The 17447-nt window shown below is 44.9% G+C and overlaps 1 protein-coding gene across 1 annotated transcript in view; it reads right to left on the bottom strand.

Annotated features, from left to right (window-relative positions):
• Positions 1-204: 204 nt before the first annotated feature.
• Positions 205-17447, bottom strand: part of LOC135514849 (patatin-like phospholipase domain-containing protein 2) — a 33830-nt gene continuing 16587 nt past the window's right edge. The window contains exons 5-10 of the mRNA XM_064938512.1: positions 17096-17305; positions 8022-8082; positions 7221-7406; positions 6100-6232; positions 3657-3776; positions 205-3531 (exon numbers count right to left, since the gene is read on the bottom strand). Coding sequence (XP_064794584.1) covers positions 3303-3531; positions 3657-3776; positions 6100-6232; positions 7221-7406; positions 8022-8082; positions 17096-17305 — 939 coding nt within the window. The 3' untranslated portion in view covers positions 205-3302. The remainder of the gene's footprint in view (positions 3532-3656; positions 3777-6099; positions 6233-7220; positions 7407-8021; positions 8083-17095; positions 17306-17447) is intronic.

The following is a 17447-nucleotide window of genomic DNA, read 5'->3' as shown; positions in this document are numbered from 1 at the left end:
AATGTAGTATTTTTCTAACAAAGATATCTACATATATTTCAGGATGTTGCGTATCCCTGGAAATAATCAGAATTCATGTAAACATTAAAGTTTTAAAAATATATCTTGTCCAAAAAAGTGGTTTGCACAACTTACCCTGGGTATGGGGTTAAGCCACCTACACATTTATGTACTGAATTAAATATTACCACTACAAAACCATGTCTATCTTTATTTCCCAAACACAATTCAGTACAATCACAATATATATTTTTGTATCATTTTAAGCATATTTTAACACAGGCTTAAGGCCTAACAAACACTTTGTACTTTTAAAAACATTTTTTACATAAACAGGGTCCGGCCTAAGCCTGGGAAGAAAACACTTACATTTGCTCAACTTGCAATTGGCTCAACCATTGTCTCAACTTACCCCCATGGTCATTGGCTCACCTTACCCCAAGGCAAACATCTTCACTATATTAGCCCACACAGCTACAAGGATGCACTTTCATGCTAGGTTTAGGATCTCATATTGAAGGTTATTGAGACCCCAACTGTTGTATAGAACAATCTTAAAATGATCTACGTAAGTTGGTTTAGATACAAGCATCATGAAACCTCGAACACAAATTAATTTGACGTGGTAAACTTTTTTTTGTTTTACCTAACTTGCTTACCACTTTTTCCATGTGGTTTCTTCCTTCAAACTCCATGAAATTATGGACTCGTCCTAAATATTTGGTCAAATTATGAATTTTGTGTATAAACAAAGCTCAATTTACCGCTTTGGTTCAACTTATCCCACTCTCCCTTTCCTATTCTGCACAGTTTCCATAATGATGAGGCACCACAATAGGATTTTAATAGTTACAGTATATTTAAACACAAAAGGTCACATCATAAAAACTGTTGTTGTGTTTAATGTTATTAAGATAAGGTCCTTAAATGTGAAATAACAACAGTAAAGTATATTTAAGAAATATACCGCTAACCACTAGGCCATCTTAGGGACATCTTAACCACCTGCAATCTTAGGGACAAGTAGGTAGAGGTTTTCACAGTGTTACACACGTTATAAATACAAGTACAGTATGTACCCTACTATAAATGGGGCAGTGTGGTAACTTAAATTTGACATTTGATTATGCCATTAAAATTGTGAATCCTATGCACCTCAAGTTAGTGTTCAAAAGCAATGGTCAACATTGAGAGATATTGTGATTCAAATTTCTTGACACCACAGTAGTTCATAGTTCAGTTCAGGGGTCCTGTCTAATAGTAGTCAGGAAAACACACAGCTCTTAGTCAAGGAAGTCAACGTCAACTCAGGTCAACAGTCCATTAGGAAGGAGGCATGAATGCTCCATTTGACTGAACACAGGTAGTTCGGTATTGTAGGCATGTAGGTACTGTAGGTAAGTAGGTAGTGATAACACGTTATCTGGTAAAACTAGACAAAGTGATTTATAAAATGTGCATTTCCAAACAATAATTCACTGGCAGAGGTGGTGAGCTGGTTGAATGTTTTACAATGTGTACTGTAGAATAAAAAATGATTGGTGGAGTGATCAAAAGACATGATTGAGTCAATAGTGTGTCTAACAGTTCTGGATCCCAAAGCTATTCGATCACATGACCATTGTTTGCCTATCCTAACCCACCTTTCAGTTACTATACACTATAGACAGGCCCAGTGGGAGGGAACTTTAGCTGGTACATGTGGTTTCATTATGTTTGATATGTTCCATTTCAGACATAACAAAAATGCCCATCCTCCTATAGCTCCTCCCACCAGTCTCCTTTGTCGCTCAAATAAGTTAATAACTGATTGATAGTACTAGCATGTGGTTTGCTGCAACCTACAGTATCAGACCACTCTACTTATGACACAACTTTGATTACAATATAGCTACAGTATGTCAAGGGGCAAGGCTCTAGACTTAAACCATTTAATGGCGTTTTGCAACCCTTTGACTTGGCTGTGCGAGTTAAATTTGTATTGGGTGCCGTGCGAGCTGAACATTCATGACATGTTCACCTCACTCAAAAGTCCTATTTTTTTGGGTGGCTGAGACCATGATTTGGTCAAACAGTAAAGTGCATTATCCTCATGATTCCTGCAATGAAAGTGTCTGCCCAGTCCCTTGGCTTGTTTCGCTGGAGCCTGCTGCCGTGATGAGCAAGCCATAGTGTGCACTCCGGGAGAGAGAAAAAAGGCTTCTTGATTGTATAGCATTTCAATATAACATTTCAAAATCCAATTGCAGGAAATACATAGCTTTAGAAGCAACTACTGTGCTCAGCTTTCTGTGGGTATACTTTATATTTGTCATTTCCATAATATTCAGCTCAACTGAGCTCCTGAGTGGCACAGCGGTCTAAGGTACTACATCTCTGTGGTTGAGGCATCACTACAGACACCCTGGTTCAAATCCAGGCTGTATCATGAATAGCAGTGATTGGGAATCCCGTAGGGTGACGCGCAATTGGTCATCTGGGTTTGGCCGGTGTAGGCCATCATTGTAAATAAGAATTTGTTCTTAACGGACTTGCCTAGTTAAATAAAAAAATAGCAACTATTTTACAATCAAAATATTAGATATGGCTTTAAGATACGAAGCCTGCGAAATGCGCTATTGCGAGTGCATAGGGTAGCAGGGCTACAACTGCAACAAAAAAAGGACATTACATTTACATTTAGGTGAATACATGGCTACAAGCAGTGGGTATTATATTTAATATTAGTGATCTAGCTAATGTGTTTTGAGTTCTCACTTTATCATGTGGTGTATAAGCCCCCAAAATAAATGTGTCTATGATATTAGTGCACATAACGATATAGGCAAATTCATCTCTATTGAACAAAAAAATATCAGAAAATTCTGGAGCCCTATTTTAACAGTAAAATATAACAACTCACAATTCATAAATATATCAACTCGCAATTCATGACAATTTTTGGATTACGTTGCACATCAAAATACTGTATCTGGAATCATGCTTTCCTGCTTGGACGTTAGATAGAACAACTTATTTCTTGAATAGCCTACCATCTCAGTAGTTATGGTCCATCTTGGGTTAGTTATAAAAATCTTTGATTTGACTTCACTCCCATAAAAACTCTGGATGGAAATGTGGTTTGTGGCTAATGAGGCAATACAAATGTGATGTGACTAAAATATGACTCAAATTAAAGTGCATTCAGTTGACTAAAATGGCTCTGTTTTGTCATTTTAACAATGACTAAATCATTATTCAAATCACAAAAATGTGACTAAGATTTAATGATATTTTAGTCAAAATGCCAGACTAGAATGAATCTAAAAAAGAGTGCCAAAATGAACACTGAAGCAGATCTGTCGTGGGGAGGGGCTGGGTGTGTGGGGGCTGGTGGGGCGGTGGGAAGGGGGGGGGATGGGGATGTTCCAGTATTGGCTTTGGAAGTTGAGGACAGAACGAGCGAACCCGAAGAGGTGACATTCTCTCTCCCTGGGTCCGTCACTGTCCAGGGGTAGGGGCAGGCTCATGCAATTCCTCAGGGAACCATCACTGCAAAATGAAAAACACACAAGGCCATTAGACTTTATTCATACTGTATGACATACATCCACATCTACAAGTAGACTCCATCTATCCATAATATAACCCAGTAGTAGAAACTCCATGTCTCTCACCTGGTTATGTCTGCTAGTGCTCCTCTCCGGGTCTGTCTGTACATGCTCCCAGCCACATCCCCAGCCACCCCAGCTAGCCAACGCATATCTGCAGGCACCTCTGGGATCCACTCCACAAACCTGGAGAACAGGAGAGGGACAAGAAGAGTCCATGTACTGTGATGTACCACCAGTGGTGGATTGACTTGCCTATTTTGTTACAATGTCCACTAGGTGGCGGCCCTGTACAGGACATTCAAATTGATTGGGTTTGGTAAGAAACATCAACCTACTAAATTGTATTTGTCACATGCTTCCAACAATGCAGAGATAAAAAAGACAAATAATAAAAAAATAACACAAGGAATAAATACACAATGAGTAACGATAACTTGGTAAAATACACAGGGTGCCAGTACCGAGTTGATGTGCAGGGGTACGAGGTAATTGAGGTAGATATGTACGTATAGGTATGGATAAAATGACTAGACAACGGGATAGAGTAAACGGTAACAGCAGCATATGTGATAAATCAGAAGAGATTAGTACCAAAAGGGTCAATGCAGATATTCCAGGTAGCTATTGATTAATTATTTAACTATTTAGCAGTCTTATAGCTTAGGGGTGGAAGCTGAACGGTCAATGTCTTGGGTGTCTGGAGTCTCACAATTTTTATGGCCTTCCTCTGACACCGCCTGGTATAGAGGTCCCGGATGGCAGGGAGCTCGGCCCCAGTGATGTACTGAGCCGTACGCATTACCCTCTGTAACACCTTGTGGTCGGATGCCAAGCAGCTACCATACCAAGCGGTGATGAAACCAGTCAAGATGCTCTCAAAGGAGCAGCTTTAGAATTTTTTGAGGAATCTATTCAGGCTCTTGAGGGGGAAGACGCATCATGTCCTCTTCACGACTGTGTTGGTGTGATGTGGACCATGATCATTCCTTAGTGATGTGGACACTGAGGAACTTGAAGCTCTCGACCTGCTCTACTTCAGCCCCGTTGATGTGGATGGGGGCATACTCAGCCCCCCCTTCCTGTAGTCCACAATCAGCTGTTTTGTCTTGCTGACGTTGAGGGAGAGGTTGTTGTCCTGGCACCACACTGCCAGGTCTCTGGCCTCCTCCCTATAGGCTATCTCATTGTCATCGGTGATCAGGTCTGCTACCACCGTCGCATCGTTGGCAAACAATGTGTGTGCTGGAGTCGTGCGCTGCCAGTCGTGGGTGAACAAGGAGTACACTAGGGGACTAAGCACGCACCCCTCAGGGGCCCCAGTGTTCCACCTGGAATGGCCAGGCAGGAAGTCCAGGATCCAGTTGCAGAGGGAGGTGTTCAATCCCAGGGTCCTTAGTTTAGTGATGAGCTTGGAGGGCACAATGGTGTTGAACGCTGAGCTGTAGTCAATGAACAGCATTGTCACGTAAGTGTTCCTTTTGTCCAGGTGGGAAAGGGCAGTGTGGATTGTAATAGAGATTGTGTAAACTGTGGATCTTTTGGGGAGTTATGTGAATTGGAGTGGGTCTAGGGTGTCTGGGATGATGGTGTTTATGTAAGCCATGACTTGCAAAACATTTTATGGCTACAGATGTGAGTGCTGCGATAGTCATTTAGACAGGTTACCTTGGCGTCCTTTGGCACAGGGATTATGGTGGTCTGCTTGAAACATATAGGCATTACAGATTGGATCAGGGAGAGGTTGAAAATGTCAGTGAAGAAGCTTACCAGCTGGTCAGCGCATGCTCTGAGTATGCATCCTGGTCATCCGTCTGGCCTTGTGAATGTTAACCTGTTTATAGGTCTTTCTCACATCGGCAACAAGAGCGTGATCTCACATTCAACCGGAACAGCTGGTACTCTCATGCATGGTTCAGTGTTGCTAGCCTCAAAGTGAGCATAGAAGATATTTAGTTCGTCTGGTAGGCTCGCATCACTGGACAGCTTGCGGACGGGTTTCCCTTTGTAATCCATGATTGTTTGCAAGCCCAACCACAATGCGACGAGCGTCTGAGCCAGAGTAGTAAGATTCGATTTTGGTCCTGTATTGACGCTTTTCCTGTTTGATGGTTCGTCGGAGGGAGTATCGGGATTTCTTATAAGCATCCACATTAGTGTCCTGCTCCTTGAAAGCGGCAGTTCTAGCCTTTAGGCCAGTGCGGATGTTGCCTACAATCCATGGCAACAATAAATATGCATGTACGGTCAATTTGGGGACGACGGCGTGATTGCACGTTCGCCAACAGAACAGAGGGTAGATATTTGGTTGCTGTGGTGGGCTAATGAGGTTGCTGTATGCTAAAGGATAGTTATGCTAAAGGATATTTCTGGGTTTTTTAAAAGCTGATTTGTTTGCACAACTGTTGTCATTGGTTGCTGTTTGAGCTACTGTGACTGCATTGAGTTCATTGAGGGCTTGTTAGTTTGTGGTAGGTAGCACTAGTAGTGGTATAGGATGTAGACTTACCTCTTGCCCACTGAGTAGGCCGATACCACAGGTAGTGTGCAGGGCAGGAGCATGTAGGAGGCCACTCTGACCGGCAGCATCTCAGACACCTGAGCATACAGACCAGGCTTCTGCTGGCACGCCTCACAAAACACTACAGTCATAGAGACACAATATGTCACACTTTGCTGACACAGGCACAGCCTCAGATGACTTTCAGATCCACACAATAACCACAGTCCACCTCTTGACAGCAGAAGGAAAAAAATTGCATAAGAGTTAAGTTCCTGCAATTCGTCACATTCTGCCATGGGGCGTAGAGACAATGTTGTAGTTTTCAACCAAGTTTGCTACAATTCTACACATTCTGCCTTTGGGCAGAGAGAAAATGTTGTAGTTTTAAACTCAAGTTTGCTGCAATTCTACACATTTTGCCATGGGGCGGAGAGAAGATTTAGCCGTTTTTAATATGACTTGAGTGACTAACAAAATCATTGGGGGCTCCCCGATCTGTAATTCAACCATGAACATGATTACTGTAAGTTTAGATAGTTGGCTAAATTAGAATTTATCAATCCCCCCCCCCCAAAAAAAATGCTGACATGGGATAATTGAGTGACGGAGAAGCTAAGTTTCCTTACAATTTGCGACAGATTTTCATGTGAATATGATCAAATCTGCATAAAACAATATGCACATTTTCCCACCAGAGATGTGTTTTCATCAAACTGACTTTTTGCGGATAAAAGGCTGTTTGTGATGAGTTAGTGCCTGCCATGTCTGCATCTATAAAATTGTACTGGCATTTCATGTTTTCATCAGCCTGGTGGTGACCTTTAATGCTTCAGGTAATTCAACTGCATTAAATGGTTGATGGAAACCTGCTTAGTGACTGACATATCAAGAGAAAAACCGCTGATGCACAACCATCTTACGAAATTGTACCTTGTGTATTCTACTATACGAACTCAAATATATATATATATATATATATATATATATATATATATAATATATATATATATATATATATATATATATATATATTGATATACACACAAAAACGTGGAAATTGATACGTAGGCCTACAAAAGGGCGCGGGACGCCAGTTGCCAATCCCTGGTCTCGGTTGACCCATCTACCTTTTTTGATTTGGGTTGGCAGGTTGTCAACAATCTGCTCATCCAACCACCAGTGTTGCTTCCTCAGGAGGCGGAGCCGCCAGAACATCCAGTTATTTGTTGTTTCCATGGCGATGGGCTTGCAGCAGGCGGCTTCTGATAGGTTGGGGTTGGGGCCAGCAGTTGGACACTCCAGCTTCAGCAGGTCTGACATCATAAACAATACATTCCTCATCTTTATAATACAGCATAGACAAGTTGTTTGTTTAGCAACAAAACCGACGCGTGGCAACTATGGGGCAAAACAGACAAGGTTGTCTTAGGTTGTTGACAACATGTAAACTATATTTTGTCTCAATGTTTATTGAAACCATAGATACAATTGCACAATGAGCATTTGTTGTCACTTAAATACATTGTTAAAGTTGTTGGTTAGCTAGCTAGCCATATTAGCATTGACATGAAATCAGTCTAAACACCTCAAAACAAGACCTGGTAATCAAGATAAAACTAGCTGAAACAAGCCACCTACGAGTCCCCACACGGCAGCTTCTTGTCCTTGTTGCCAGCTATCTGACTGATCAGAATCATAACAAAGCACGGCTTCTGCCACCATCGATGCGCGCACATTTTCGTGACCTTGTCAGCCAACCCGTCAATACAAATATTACACCATAAATAAGCGTTGGTTTACTCCATACTTCATGTTGAACCCTGTACAATTGACATCATTGATGCCCACTGCATGTACTGTATATCACATTAGCTTATGATCTTAGCACAGCCCACTACGACTGTCAAAGGCAACATAGTCATACTCACGGTTCTCCTCAAGAAAGCGAAGGGCGTCCTTGTAGCCACTCTGACATATCTCTGCCATGACCTGTCAAAGAAAACACATAGATCAGATCATATCTATTGAGGCAAGGGATCATATGCAAGAGGTAGATTGAATAAATGCAGTGCCTTGCAAAAGTATTCGGCCCCCTTGAACTTTGCGACCTTTTGCCACATTTCAGGCTTCAAACATAAAGATATAAAACTGATCACTGCTCATAAAAAAAGGGACACAAGATACCCATAAGACAGAGATTTTGTTAACAACCCGACATAGTTGAAGTCGGAAGTTTACATTCACTTAGGTTGGAGTCATTAAAACTAGTTTTTCAACCACTCCACAAATGTCTTGTTAACAAACTATAGTTTTGGTAAGTTGGTTAGGACTTCTACTTTGTGCATGACACAAGTCATTTTTTCAACAATTGTTTACAGATTATTTCACTGTATCACAATTCCAGTGGGTCAGAAGTTTAACACTAAGTTGACTGTGCCTTTAAACAGCTTGGAAAATTCCAGGAAATGATGTCAAGAAGCTTCTGATAGGCTAATTGACATAATTTCAAATCAAATCAAAGTTTATTTGTCACGTGCCCCGAATACAACAGGTGTAGACCTTACAGTGAAATGCTTACTTACAGGCTCTAACCAATGGTGTATAAAAAAAGGTATGTATGTATGTATGTATGTATGTATGTATGTATGTATGTATGTATGTATGTATGTATGTATGTATGTATGTATGTATGTATGTATGTATGTATGTATGTATGTGTGTGTAGTAAAGAAATAAAACAACAGTAAAAAGACATTTGAAAAAAGAGTAGCAAGGCTATATACAGACACCTGTCAGTCAGGCTTATTGAGGTAGTATGTACATGTCGGTATCGTTAAAGTGACTATGCATATATGATGAACAGAGAGTAGCAGCAGCGTAAAAAAAGAGGGGTTGGAAGGGGGGAACACAATGCAAATAGTCCGGGTAACCATTTGTTTACCTGTTCAGGAGTCTTGTGGCTTGGGGGTAAAAACTGCTGAGAAGCCTTTTTGTCCTAGACTTGGCACTCCAGTACCGCTTCCCATGTGGTAGTAGTGAGAACAGTCTATGACTGGGGTGGCTGGGGTCTTTGACAATTTTTAGGGCCTTCCTCTGACACCGCCTGGTGTAGAGGTCCTGGATGGCAGGCAGCTTTGCCCCAGTGATGTACTGGGCCGTACTCACTACCCTCTGAAGCGCCTTCCGGTCGGAGGCCGAGCAGTTGCCGTACCAGACAGTGATGCAACCGGTCAGGATGCTCTCGATGTTGCAGCTGTAGCACCTTTTGAGGATCTCAGGACCTGAGGGGAAATAGGCTTTGTCGTGCCCTCTTCACGGCTGTCTTGGTGTGTTTGGACCAATCTAGTTTGTTGTTGATGTGGTCACCAAGGAATTTGACGCTCTCAACCTGCTCCACTATAGCCCCGTCGATGAGAATGGGGATGTGCTCGGTGCTCCTTTTCCTGTAGCCCACAATCATCTCCTTAGTCTTGGTTACGTTGAGGGATAGGTTGTTATTCTGAGACCAACCGGCCAGGTCTCTGACCTCCTCCATATAGGCTGTCTTGTCGTTGTCGGTGATCAGGCCTACCACTGTTGTGTCATCGGCAAACTTAATGATGGTGTTGGAGTCGTGCCTGGCCATGCAGTGGTGGGTGAACAGGGAGTACAGGAGGGGACTGAGCACACACCCCTGGGGAGCTCCAGTGTTGAGGATAAGCGTGGTAGATGTGTTGCTACCTACCCTCACCACCTGGGGGCGGCCTGTCAGGAAGTCCAGGATCCAGTTGCAGAGGGCGGTTTTTAGTCCCAGGTTCCTTAGCTTAGTGATGAGCTTTGAGGGTACTATGGTGTTGAACGCTGAGCTGTAGTCAATGAACAGCATTCTCACATAGGTGTTCCTTTTGTCCAGATGGGAAAGGGCAATGTGGAGTGCAATAGAGATTCCATCATCTGTGGATCTGTTTGGGCGGTATGTAAATTGGAGTGGGTCTAGGGTTTCTGGGATAATGCTGTTGATGTGAGCCATTACCAGCCTTTCAAAGCACTTCATGGCTACGGACGTGAGTGCTACAGGTCTGTAGTCATTTAGGCAGGTTGCCTTTGTGTTCTTGGGCACAGGGACTATGGTGGTCTGCTTAAAGCATGTTGGTATTACAGACTCAATCAGGGACATGCTGAAAATGTCAGTGAAGACACCTGCCAGTTGGTCAGCACATGCCCGGAGCACACGTCCTGGTAATCCATCTGGCCCCGCAGCCTTGTGTATGTTGACCTGTTTAAAGGTCTTACTCACGTCGGCTACGGAGAGAGTGATCACACAGTCGTCCGGAACAGCTGATGCTCTCATGCATGCCTCAGTGTTGCATGCCTCGAAGCGAGCATAGAAGTGATTTAGTTGGTCTGGTAGGCTCGTGTCACTGGGCAGCTCGCAGCTGTGCTTCCCTTTGTAGTCTGTAATAGTTTGCAAGACCTGCCACATCCGACGAGCGTTGGAGCCGGTGTAGTATGATTCAATCTTATCCCTGTATTGACGCTTTGGTTCATCGCAGGGCATTCCAGGATTTCTTGTCAGCTTCCGGGTTAGAGTCCCGCACCTTGAAAGCGGCAGCTCTACCCTTTAGCTCAGTGCGAATGTTGCCTGTAATCCATGGCTTCTGGTTGGGGTATGTACGTACAGTCACTGTGGGGACACGTCCTCAATTAACTTATTGATAAAGCCAGTGACTGATGTGGTGTATTCATCAATGTCATCGGAAGAATCTCGGAACATGTTCCAGTCTGTGATAGCAAAGCAGTCCTGTAGTTTAACATCTGCTTCATCTGACCATTTTTTATAGACCGAGTCACTGGTGCTTCCTGCTTTCATTTTTGCTTGTAAGCAGGAATCAAGAGGATAGAGTTGTGGTCAGATTTACCAAATGGAGGGCGAGGGAGAGCTTTGTACGCATCTCTGTGTGTGGAGTACAGGTGATATAGAAATGTTTTCCCTCTGGTTGCACATTTAACATGTTGATAGAGATTTGGTAGAACTGATTTAGGTTTCCCTGCATTGTCTCCGGCCACTAGGAGCAGTGGGTGAGTCTCCGGCCACTAGGAGCGCTGGGTGAGTGGTTTCCTGTTTGCTTATTTCCTTATACAGTGGACTGAGTGCGGTCTTAGTGCCAGCATCTGTCTGTGGTGGTAAATAAACAGCCACGAAAAGTATAGCTGAGAACTCTCTAGGCAAGTAGTGTGGCCTGCAGTTTATCACAATATACTCTACTTCAGGCGAGCAAAATCTAGAGACTTCCTTAGATTTTGTGCACCAGCTGTTGTTTACAAATATGCACAGACTGCCCCCCCTCGTCTTACCAGTGTGTGCCGTTCTATCCTGCCGGTACAGCGTGTATCCCGCTAGCTGAATATCCATGTCGTCATTCAGCCACGATTCCGTGAAGCATAGGATATTACAGTTTTTGATGTGCCGTTGATAGGATATTCATGATCGTACCTCGTCTGGTTTATTGTCCAATGATTGCACGTTGGCGAGTAATATTGATGGTAACGGCAGCTTTCCTAGTTGCCTTCTGCGGGTCAGGATGAGGCATCTGGCTCTTCGTCCTCTGCATCGCTTCCTTTTGCGAATAATTGGGATGTCTGCCCTGTGGGGTGTTTGGAGAATATCGTGTGTGTCACGCCCTGGTCGTAGTATATTGTGTTTGTCTTTATTTATTTGGTCAGGCCGGGGTGTGACATGAGTTTATTGTGGTGTGTTTTGTCTTGGGGTGTTGTTAGGTGTTGGGTGTAGCATAGTCTATGGCTGTCTGGAGTGGTTCTCAATCAGAGGCAGGTGTTTATCGTTGTCTCTGATTGGGAACCACATTTAGGCAGCCATATTCTTTGAGTATTTCGTGGGTGATTGTTCCTGTCTCTGTGTTTGTGTTCACCAGATAGGCTGTATAGGTTTTCACGTTCGTTCTTTGTTTTGTTCGTTATTTCATGTCTAGTTCATTTTTATTAAAGAACATGAATAACCACCACCCTGCATTTTGGTCCGCTTCTCCTTCGACAGACGAGAACCGTTACAGAATCACCCACCACAACGGGACCAAGCGGTGTGGTAACAGGCAACAGCAGGAGAAACAAAGAGAGGAATGGACATGGGAGGACGAATTGTACGGAGATGGACCTTGGGATCAGCCTGGAGAATATCGCCGCCTCAAAGAAGAACTGGAGGCGACAAAAGCGGAGAGGCGCCGGTATGAGGAGGCAGCACGGCAACGCGGATGGAAGCCCGAGAGTCAGCCCCAAAAATGTCTTGGGGGGGGCTCAGGGAGAGTGTGGCAGAGTCAGGAGTCAGACCTGAGCCAACTCTCCCTGTTTATCGTGAGGAGCCAAGGAGGAGACCAGAACCAGAGCCAGTGTTGGAGGTGAGCGAAGCAGAGACTGTGAAGGAGTTAATGGGGAAATTGGAGGAGAGAGTAATGAGGGGGTTGCTGTGTTGGTGCTTTAAGCATGGAATTCGCCCGACGGCGCGTGTCGGGGATTTGATGGCACCTTGGTCAGCGCTCCATACTCGTCCTGAGGTGCGTGTTAGTCGGCTGGTGAAGATGGTGCCAGCCTCACGCACCAGGCCTCCTGTGCACCTTCCTAGCCTTGCACGTCCTGTGCCAGCACTGCTTTCAAGATCTCCAGTACGCCTTCCCGGTCTAGCCCATCCTGTGCCACCTCCACACACCAGCCCTCCGGTGGCAGCTCCCCGCACCAGGCTTCCTGTGCGTGTCCTCGGCCCAGTACCACCAGTGCCAGCACCACGCATCAGGCCTAAAGTGCGCCTCGCCTTTCCAGCGCTGCCGGAGTCTCCCGCCTGTTCAGCGGAGCCAGAGCCTTCCTCCTCTACAGCGCTGCCAGAGTCTCCCACCTGTTCAGCGCAGCCAGAGCCTTCCTCCTCTCCTGCGCTGCTGGAGTCTTCCGCCTGTTTAGTGCTGCCAGAGCCTTCCGCCTGTTCAGCACAGCCAGAGCCTTCCTCCTCTCCTGCGCTGCCGGAGTCTCCTGCCTTTTTAGCGCAGCCAGAGCTGCCAGCCTGCATGGAGCAGCCAGAGCTGCCAGTCTGCATGGAGCAGCCAGAGCTGTCAGTCTGCATGGAGCAGCCAGAGCTGCCAGTCTGCATGGAGCAGCCAGAGCTGCCAGTCTGCATGGAGCAGCCAGAGCTGCCAGTCTGCATGGAGCAGCCAGAGCTGCCAGTCTGCAAGGAGCTGCCAGTCTGCAAGGAGCTGCCAGTCTGCATGGAGCAGCCAGAGCTGCCAATCTGCATGGAGCAGCCAGAGTTGCCAGTCTGCAAGAAGCCACCAGAGCTGCCAGTCTGCATGGAGCAGCCAGAGCCACCAGTCAGCATGGAGCAGCCAGAGCTGCCAGTCAGCATGGAGCAGCCAGAGCCGTCAGTCTGCCAGGATCCGCCAGTCATCCAGACTCTTCCAGATCCACCAGTCAGCCAGACTCTTCCAGATCCGCCAGTCAGCCAATGAAAATAGTTTTGATATATAGTTTTTTACATGAAAACTTGAAAAAACATTGTAGCATCCGCTACAAGACCATGGTGCTTGCCTACGGAGCTGTGAGGGGAACGGCACCGCAGTACCTCCAGGCTCTGATCAGGCCCTACACCCAAACAAGGGCACTGCGTTCATCCACCTCTGGCCTGCTCGCCTCCCTACCACTGAGGAAGTACAGTTCCCGCACAGCCCAGTCAAAACTGTTCGCTGCTCTGGCCCCCCAATGGTGGAACAAACTCCCTCACGACGCCAGGACAGCGGAGTCAATCACCACCTTCCGGAGACACCTGAAACCCCACCTCTTCAAGGAATACCTAGGATAGGATAAGTAATCCTTCTCACCCCCCCTTAAATGATTTAGATGCACTATTGTAAAGTGGCTGTTCCACTGGATCTCAGAAGGTGAATTCACCAATTTGTAAGTCGCTCTGGATAAGAGCGTCTGCTAAATGACTTAAATGTAAATGTAAATGTAAATGAAGTAGAGGGGATTCGAGAGGTTGTGTTAGAGACGAGAGTTGGTGTTCTTTCAGTGTTCTGCCGTTCGCTCCTTCCTACAGGAATTTCTTGACAAGGGTAATGTGGTAGCAACCTACATGCGTGCTCGGTTCATTCTTTATGCACTCAGTTTGCCCCTGACTACTCTAAGGTTATGATACAGTGCCTTGCGAAAGTATTCGGCCCCCTTGAACTTTGCAACCTTTTGCCACATTTCAGGCGTCAAACATAACGATATAAAACTGTATCTTTTTGTGAAGAATCAACAACAAGTGGGACACAATCATGAAGTGGAACGACATGTATTGGATATTTCAAACGTTTTTAACAAATCAAATACTGAAAAATTGGGCGTGCAAAATTATTCATCCCCTTTACTTTAAGTGCAGCAAACTCTCTCCAGAAGTTCAGTGAGGATCTCTGAATGATCCAATGTTGACCTAAATGACTAATGATGATAAATACAATCCACCTGTGTGTAATCAAGTCTCCGTATAAATGCACCTGCACTGTGATAGTCTAAGAGGTCCATTAAAAGCGCAGAGAGCATCATGAAGAACAAGGAACACACCAGGCAGGTCCGAGATACTGTTGTGAAGAAGTTTAAAATATTTCCCAAGCTTTAAACATCCCAAGGAGCACTTGTGCAAGCGATAATATTGAAATGGAAGGAGTATCAGACCACTGCAAATCTACCAAGACCTGGCCGTCCCTCTAAACTTTCAGCTCATACAAGGAGAAGACTGATCAGGGATGCAGCCAAGAGGCCCATGATCACTCTGGATGAACTGCAGAGATCTACAGCTGAGGTGGGAGACTGTCCGTAGGACAACAATCAGTCGTATATTGCACAAATCTGGCCTTTATGGAAGAGTGGCAAGAAGAAAGCCATTTCTTAAAGATATCCATAAAAAGTGTTGTTTAAAGTTTGCCACAAGCCACCTGGGAGACACACCAAACATGTTGAAGAAGGTGCTCTGGTCAGATGAAACCAAAATTGAACTTTTTGGCAACAATGCAAAATGTTATGTTTGGCGTAAAAGCAACACAGCTCATCAACCACAACACACCATCCCCACTGTCAAACATGGTGGTGGCAGCATCATGGTTTGGGCCTGCTTTTCTTCAGCAGGGACAGGGAAGATGGTTAAAATTGATGGGAAGATGGATGGAGCCAAATACAGGACCATTCTGGAAGAAAATCTGATGGAGTCTGCAAAAGACCTGAGACTGGGACGGAGATTTGTCTTCCAACAAGACAATGATCCAAAACATAAAGCAAAATCTACAATGGAATGGTTCAAAAATAAACATATCCAGGTGTTAGAATGGCCAAGTCAAAGTCCAGACCTGAATCCAATCGAGAATCTGTGGAAAGAACTGAAAACTGCTGTTCACAAATGCTCTCCATCCAACCTCACTGAGCTCGAGCTGTTTTGCAAAGAGGAATGGGAAAGAATTTCAGTCTCTCGATGTGCAAAACTGATAGAGACATACCCCAAGCGACTTACAGCTGTAATCGCAGCAAAAGGTGGCGCTACAAAGTATTAACTTAAGGGGGCTGAATAATTTTGCACACCCAATTTTTCAGTTTTTGATTTGTTAAAAAAGTTTGAAATATCCAATAAATGTCGTTCCACTTCATGATTGTGTCCCACTTGTTGTTGATTCTTCACAAAAAAATACAGTTTTATATCTTTATGTTTGAAGCCTGAAATGTGGCAAAAGGTCGCAAAGTTCAAGGGGGCCGGATACTTTCGCAAGGCACTGTATGTCCTAACGCTGCGTTCATTCCTAAGGTCATTTCCATGACTTATAGTAGTCAATCCACTGACCTCTTTCCCTTCCAACCCTCCACTGTTCCCTTCTCCAGAGCAGCATTAACACGTTGTGTCCGGCACACACACTGCACATTTACATAGACAGTAATAGGCCATTCTGGAGTTGTGATCAACTGTTTGTTTGCTTCACCAACCCTGCTCGGGTTAGGGCTTTGCCCAAACAACACGTCTCCCATTGGGTAATCACCAAGGCGTACAGTTGTTGGGGATTGCAGTCTCCCCTGGGTGTCCTGGCACATTCCATTATAGAAAATGCCACGTTATGGGCACTGTTCAGAGGCATCTCCGTCTTGGAGATTTGTGTGGTGGATAGTGAGGTTCTATCACCTGGACGTTACTGTGCCCTCACTAACACACACAGTCCTTGGTGCTGGAGCTGAGTAGGATGGATCAGGTACATGTACCAAAACAGGCTTCTCAGGAAACTGACTACTGGCAATCGGTGTGTTTTGCAAGTATCCCATAGTGAGATGTCGAACCGAGTCGACTGAAAGAAAACTTTGGGTTACCGTATTTAAGCCCAGTTCAGTGTAGGCGATGAGGGAGACATCTCACCAGATTGCCCCTCTTGCACGACTTGTGTAAGAGGTAATTCTTAGAATGAGGAAATCAGAGCAGTACAGGGTGTTATATGGACATGCAAGGCATACACCCACAAAGTTCTGATTGGCCTGTTAGGAGGTGATTGAATAAGGCTTCAACCAATGACCCGCCGAAGAAGGCGTGTCCCATAGTGAGATGTCTCCCTCAGGAAACCGGGGTTATATACCGTAACCCAAACATTTAATATTACATTCATAATCCATACATAAGACATTTACACATTAGGCATAAACAACCACGTCTAATGAATGGGACTAAGGAGCATCCTGATCCTCCATCCTACCTTTGGCAACATAACGACTTCCTAACACATTCATAACCCATGAATAACGCATTGGTAAGCAGCCATAGCGGGCGTCCACCACTCTGAGTGGTTCTTAGGAGAACCCTTTTTGGTTCCAGGTCGAACTCTCTGTGGAAAGGGTTCTACATGGAACCAAAAAGGGTTCTACTTGGAACTAAAAAGGGTTCTTCAAAGAGTCCTAGGTGGACAGCCAAAGATCCCTTCCAGGTTCTAGATAGAAAAAAAAGGTGCTAAGTGTGGACCTTGGGTTCTGGGGGGAACAGGGCCTTGCTGAGGCGGTACATGTTGCTCAGGCTCAAACGGATGGAGGTGTTGGTGAGACGAAGCTCGTGGAAGTTGAAGGAGGTGTCCCGGGGACAGATGTCACTTTCGCCCGAAAATGGAGAGATGCTGATGGTGTTCTTCAGCTCTGACTGAGGAAGGTTGTCACTGATTCCCCCATCCACGTAACGCTACAGAGAGAAGAGGGGGAGACAGGGAGGAGGAAGAGAGTGAGAAAGTGAGAATAATTGGGTGTTTTTGGACCCATGCACAAATTTAAACAAGCCTGTTTCACCATTTCCTTACATCAGGACCACAGCCTCTCCACAGAAC

Source organism: Oncorhynchus masou, chromosome 26 (assembly GCF_036934945.1).
Source record: "Oncorhynchus masou masou isolate Uvic2021 chromosome 26, UVic_Omas_1.1, whole genome shotgun sequence".
Taxonomy (NCBI): domain Eukaryota; kingdom Metazoa; phylum Chordata; class Actinopteri; order Salmoniformes; family Salmonidae; genus Oncorhynchus; species Oncorhynchus masou.
The sequence above is the reverse complement of the archived record's forward strand: the minus strand, read 5'-3'. Positions and strand labels throughout refer to the sequence as shown.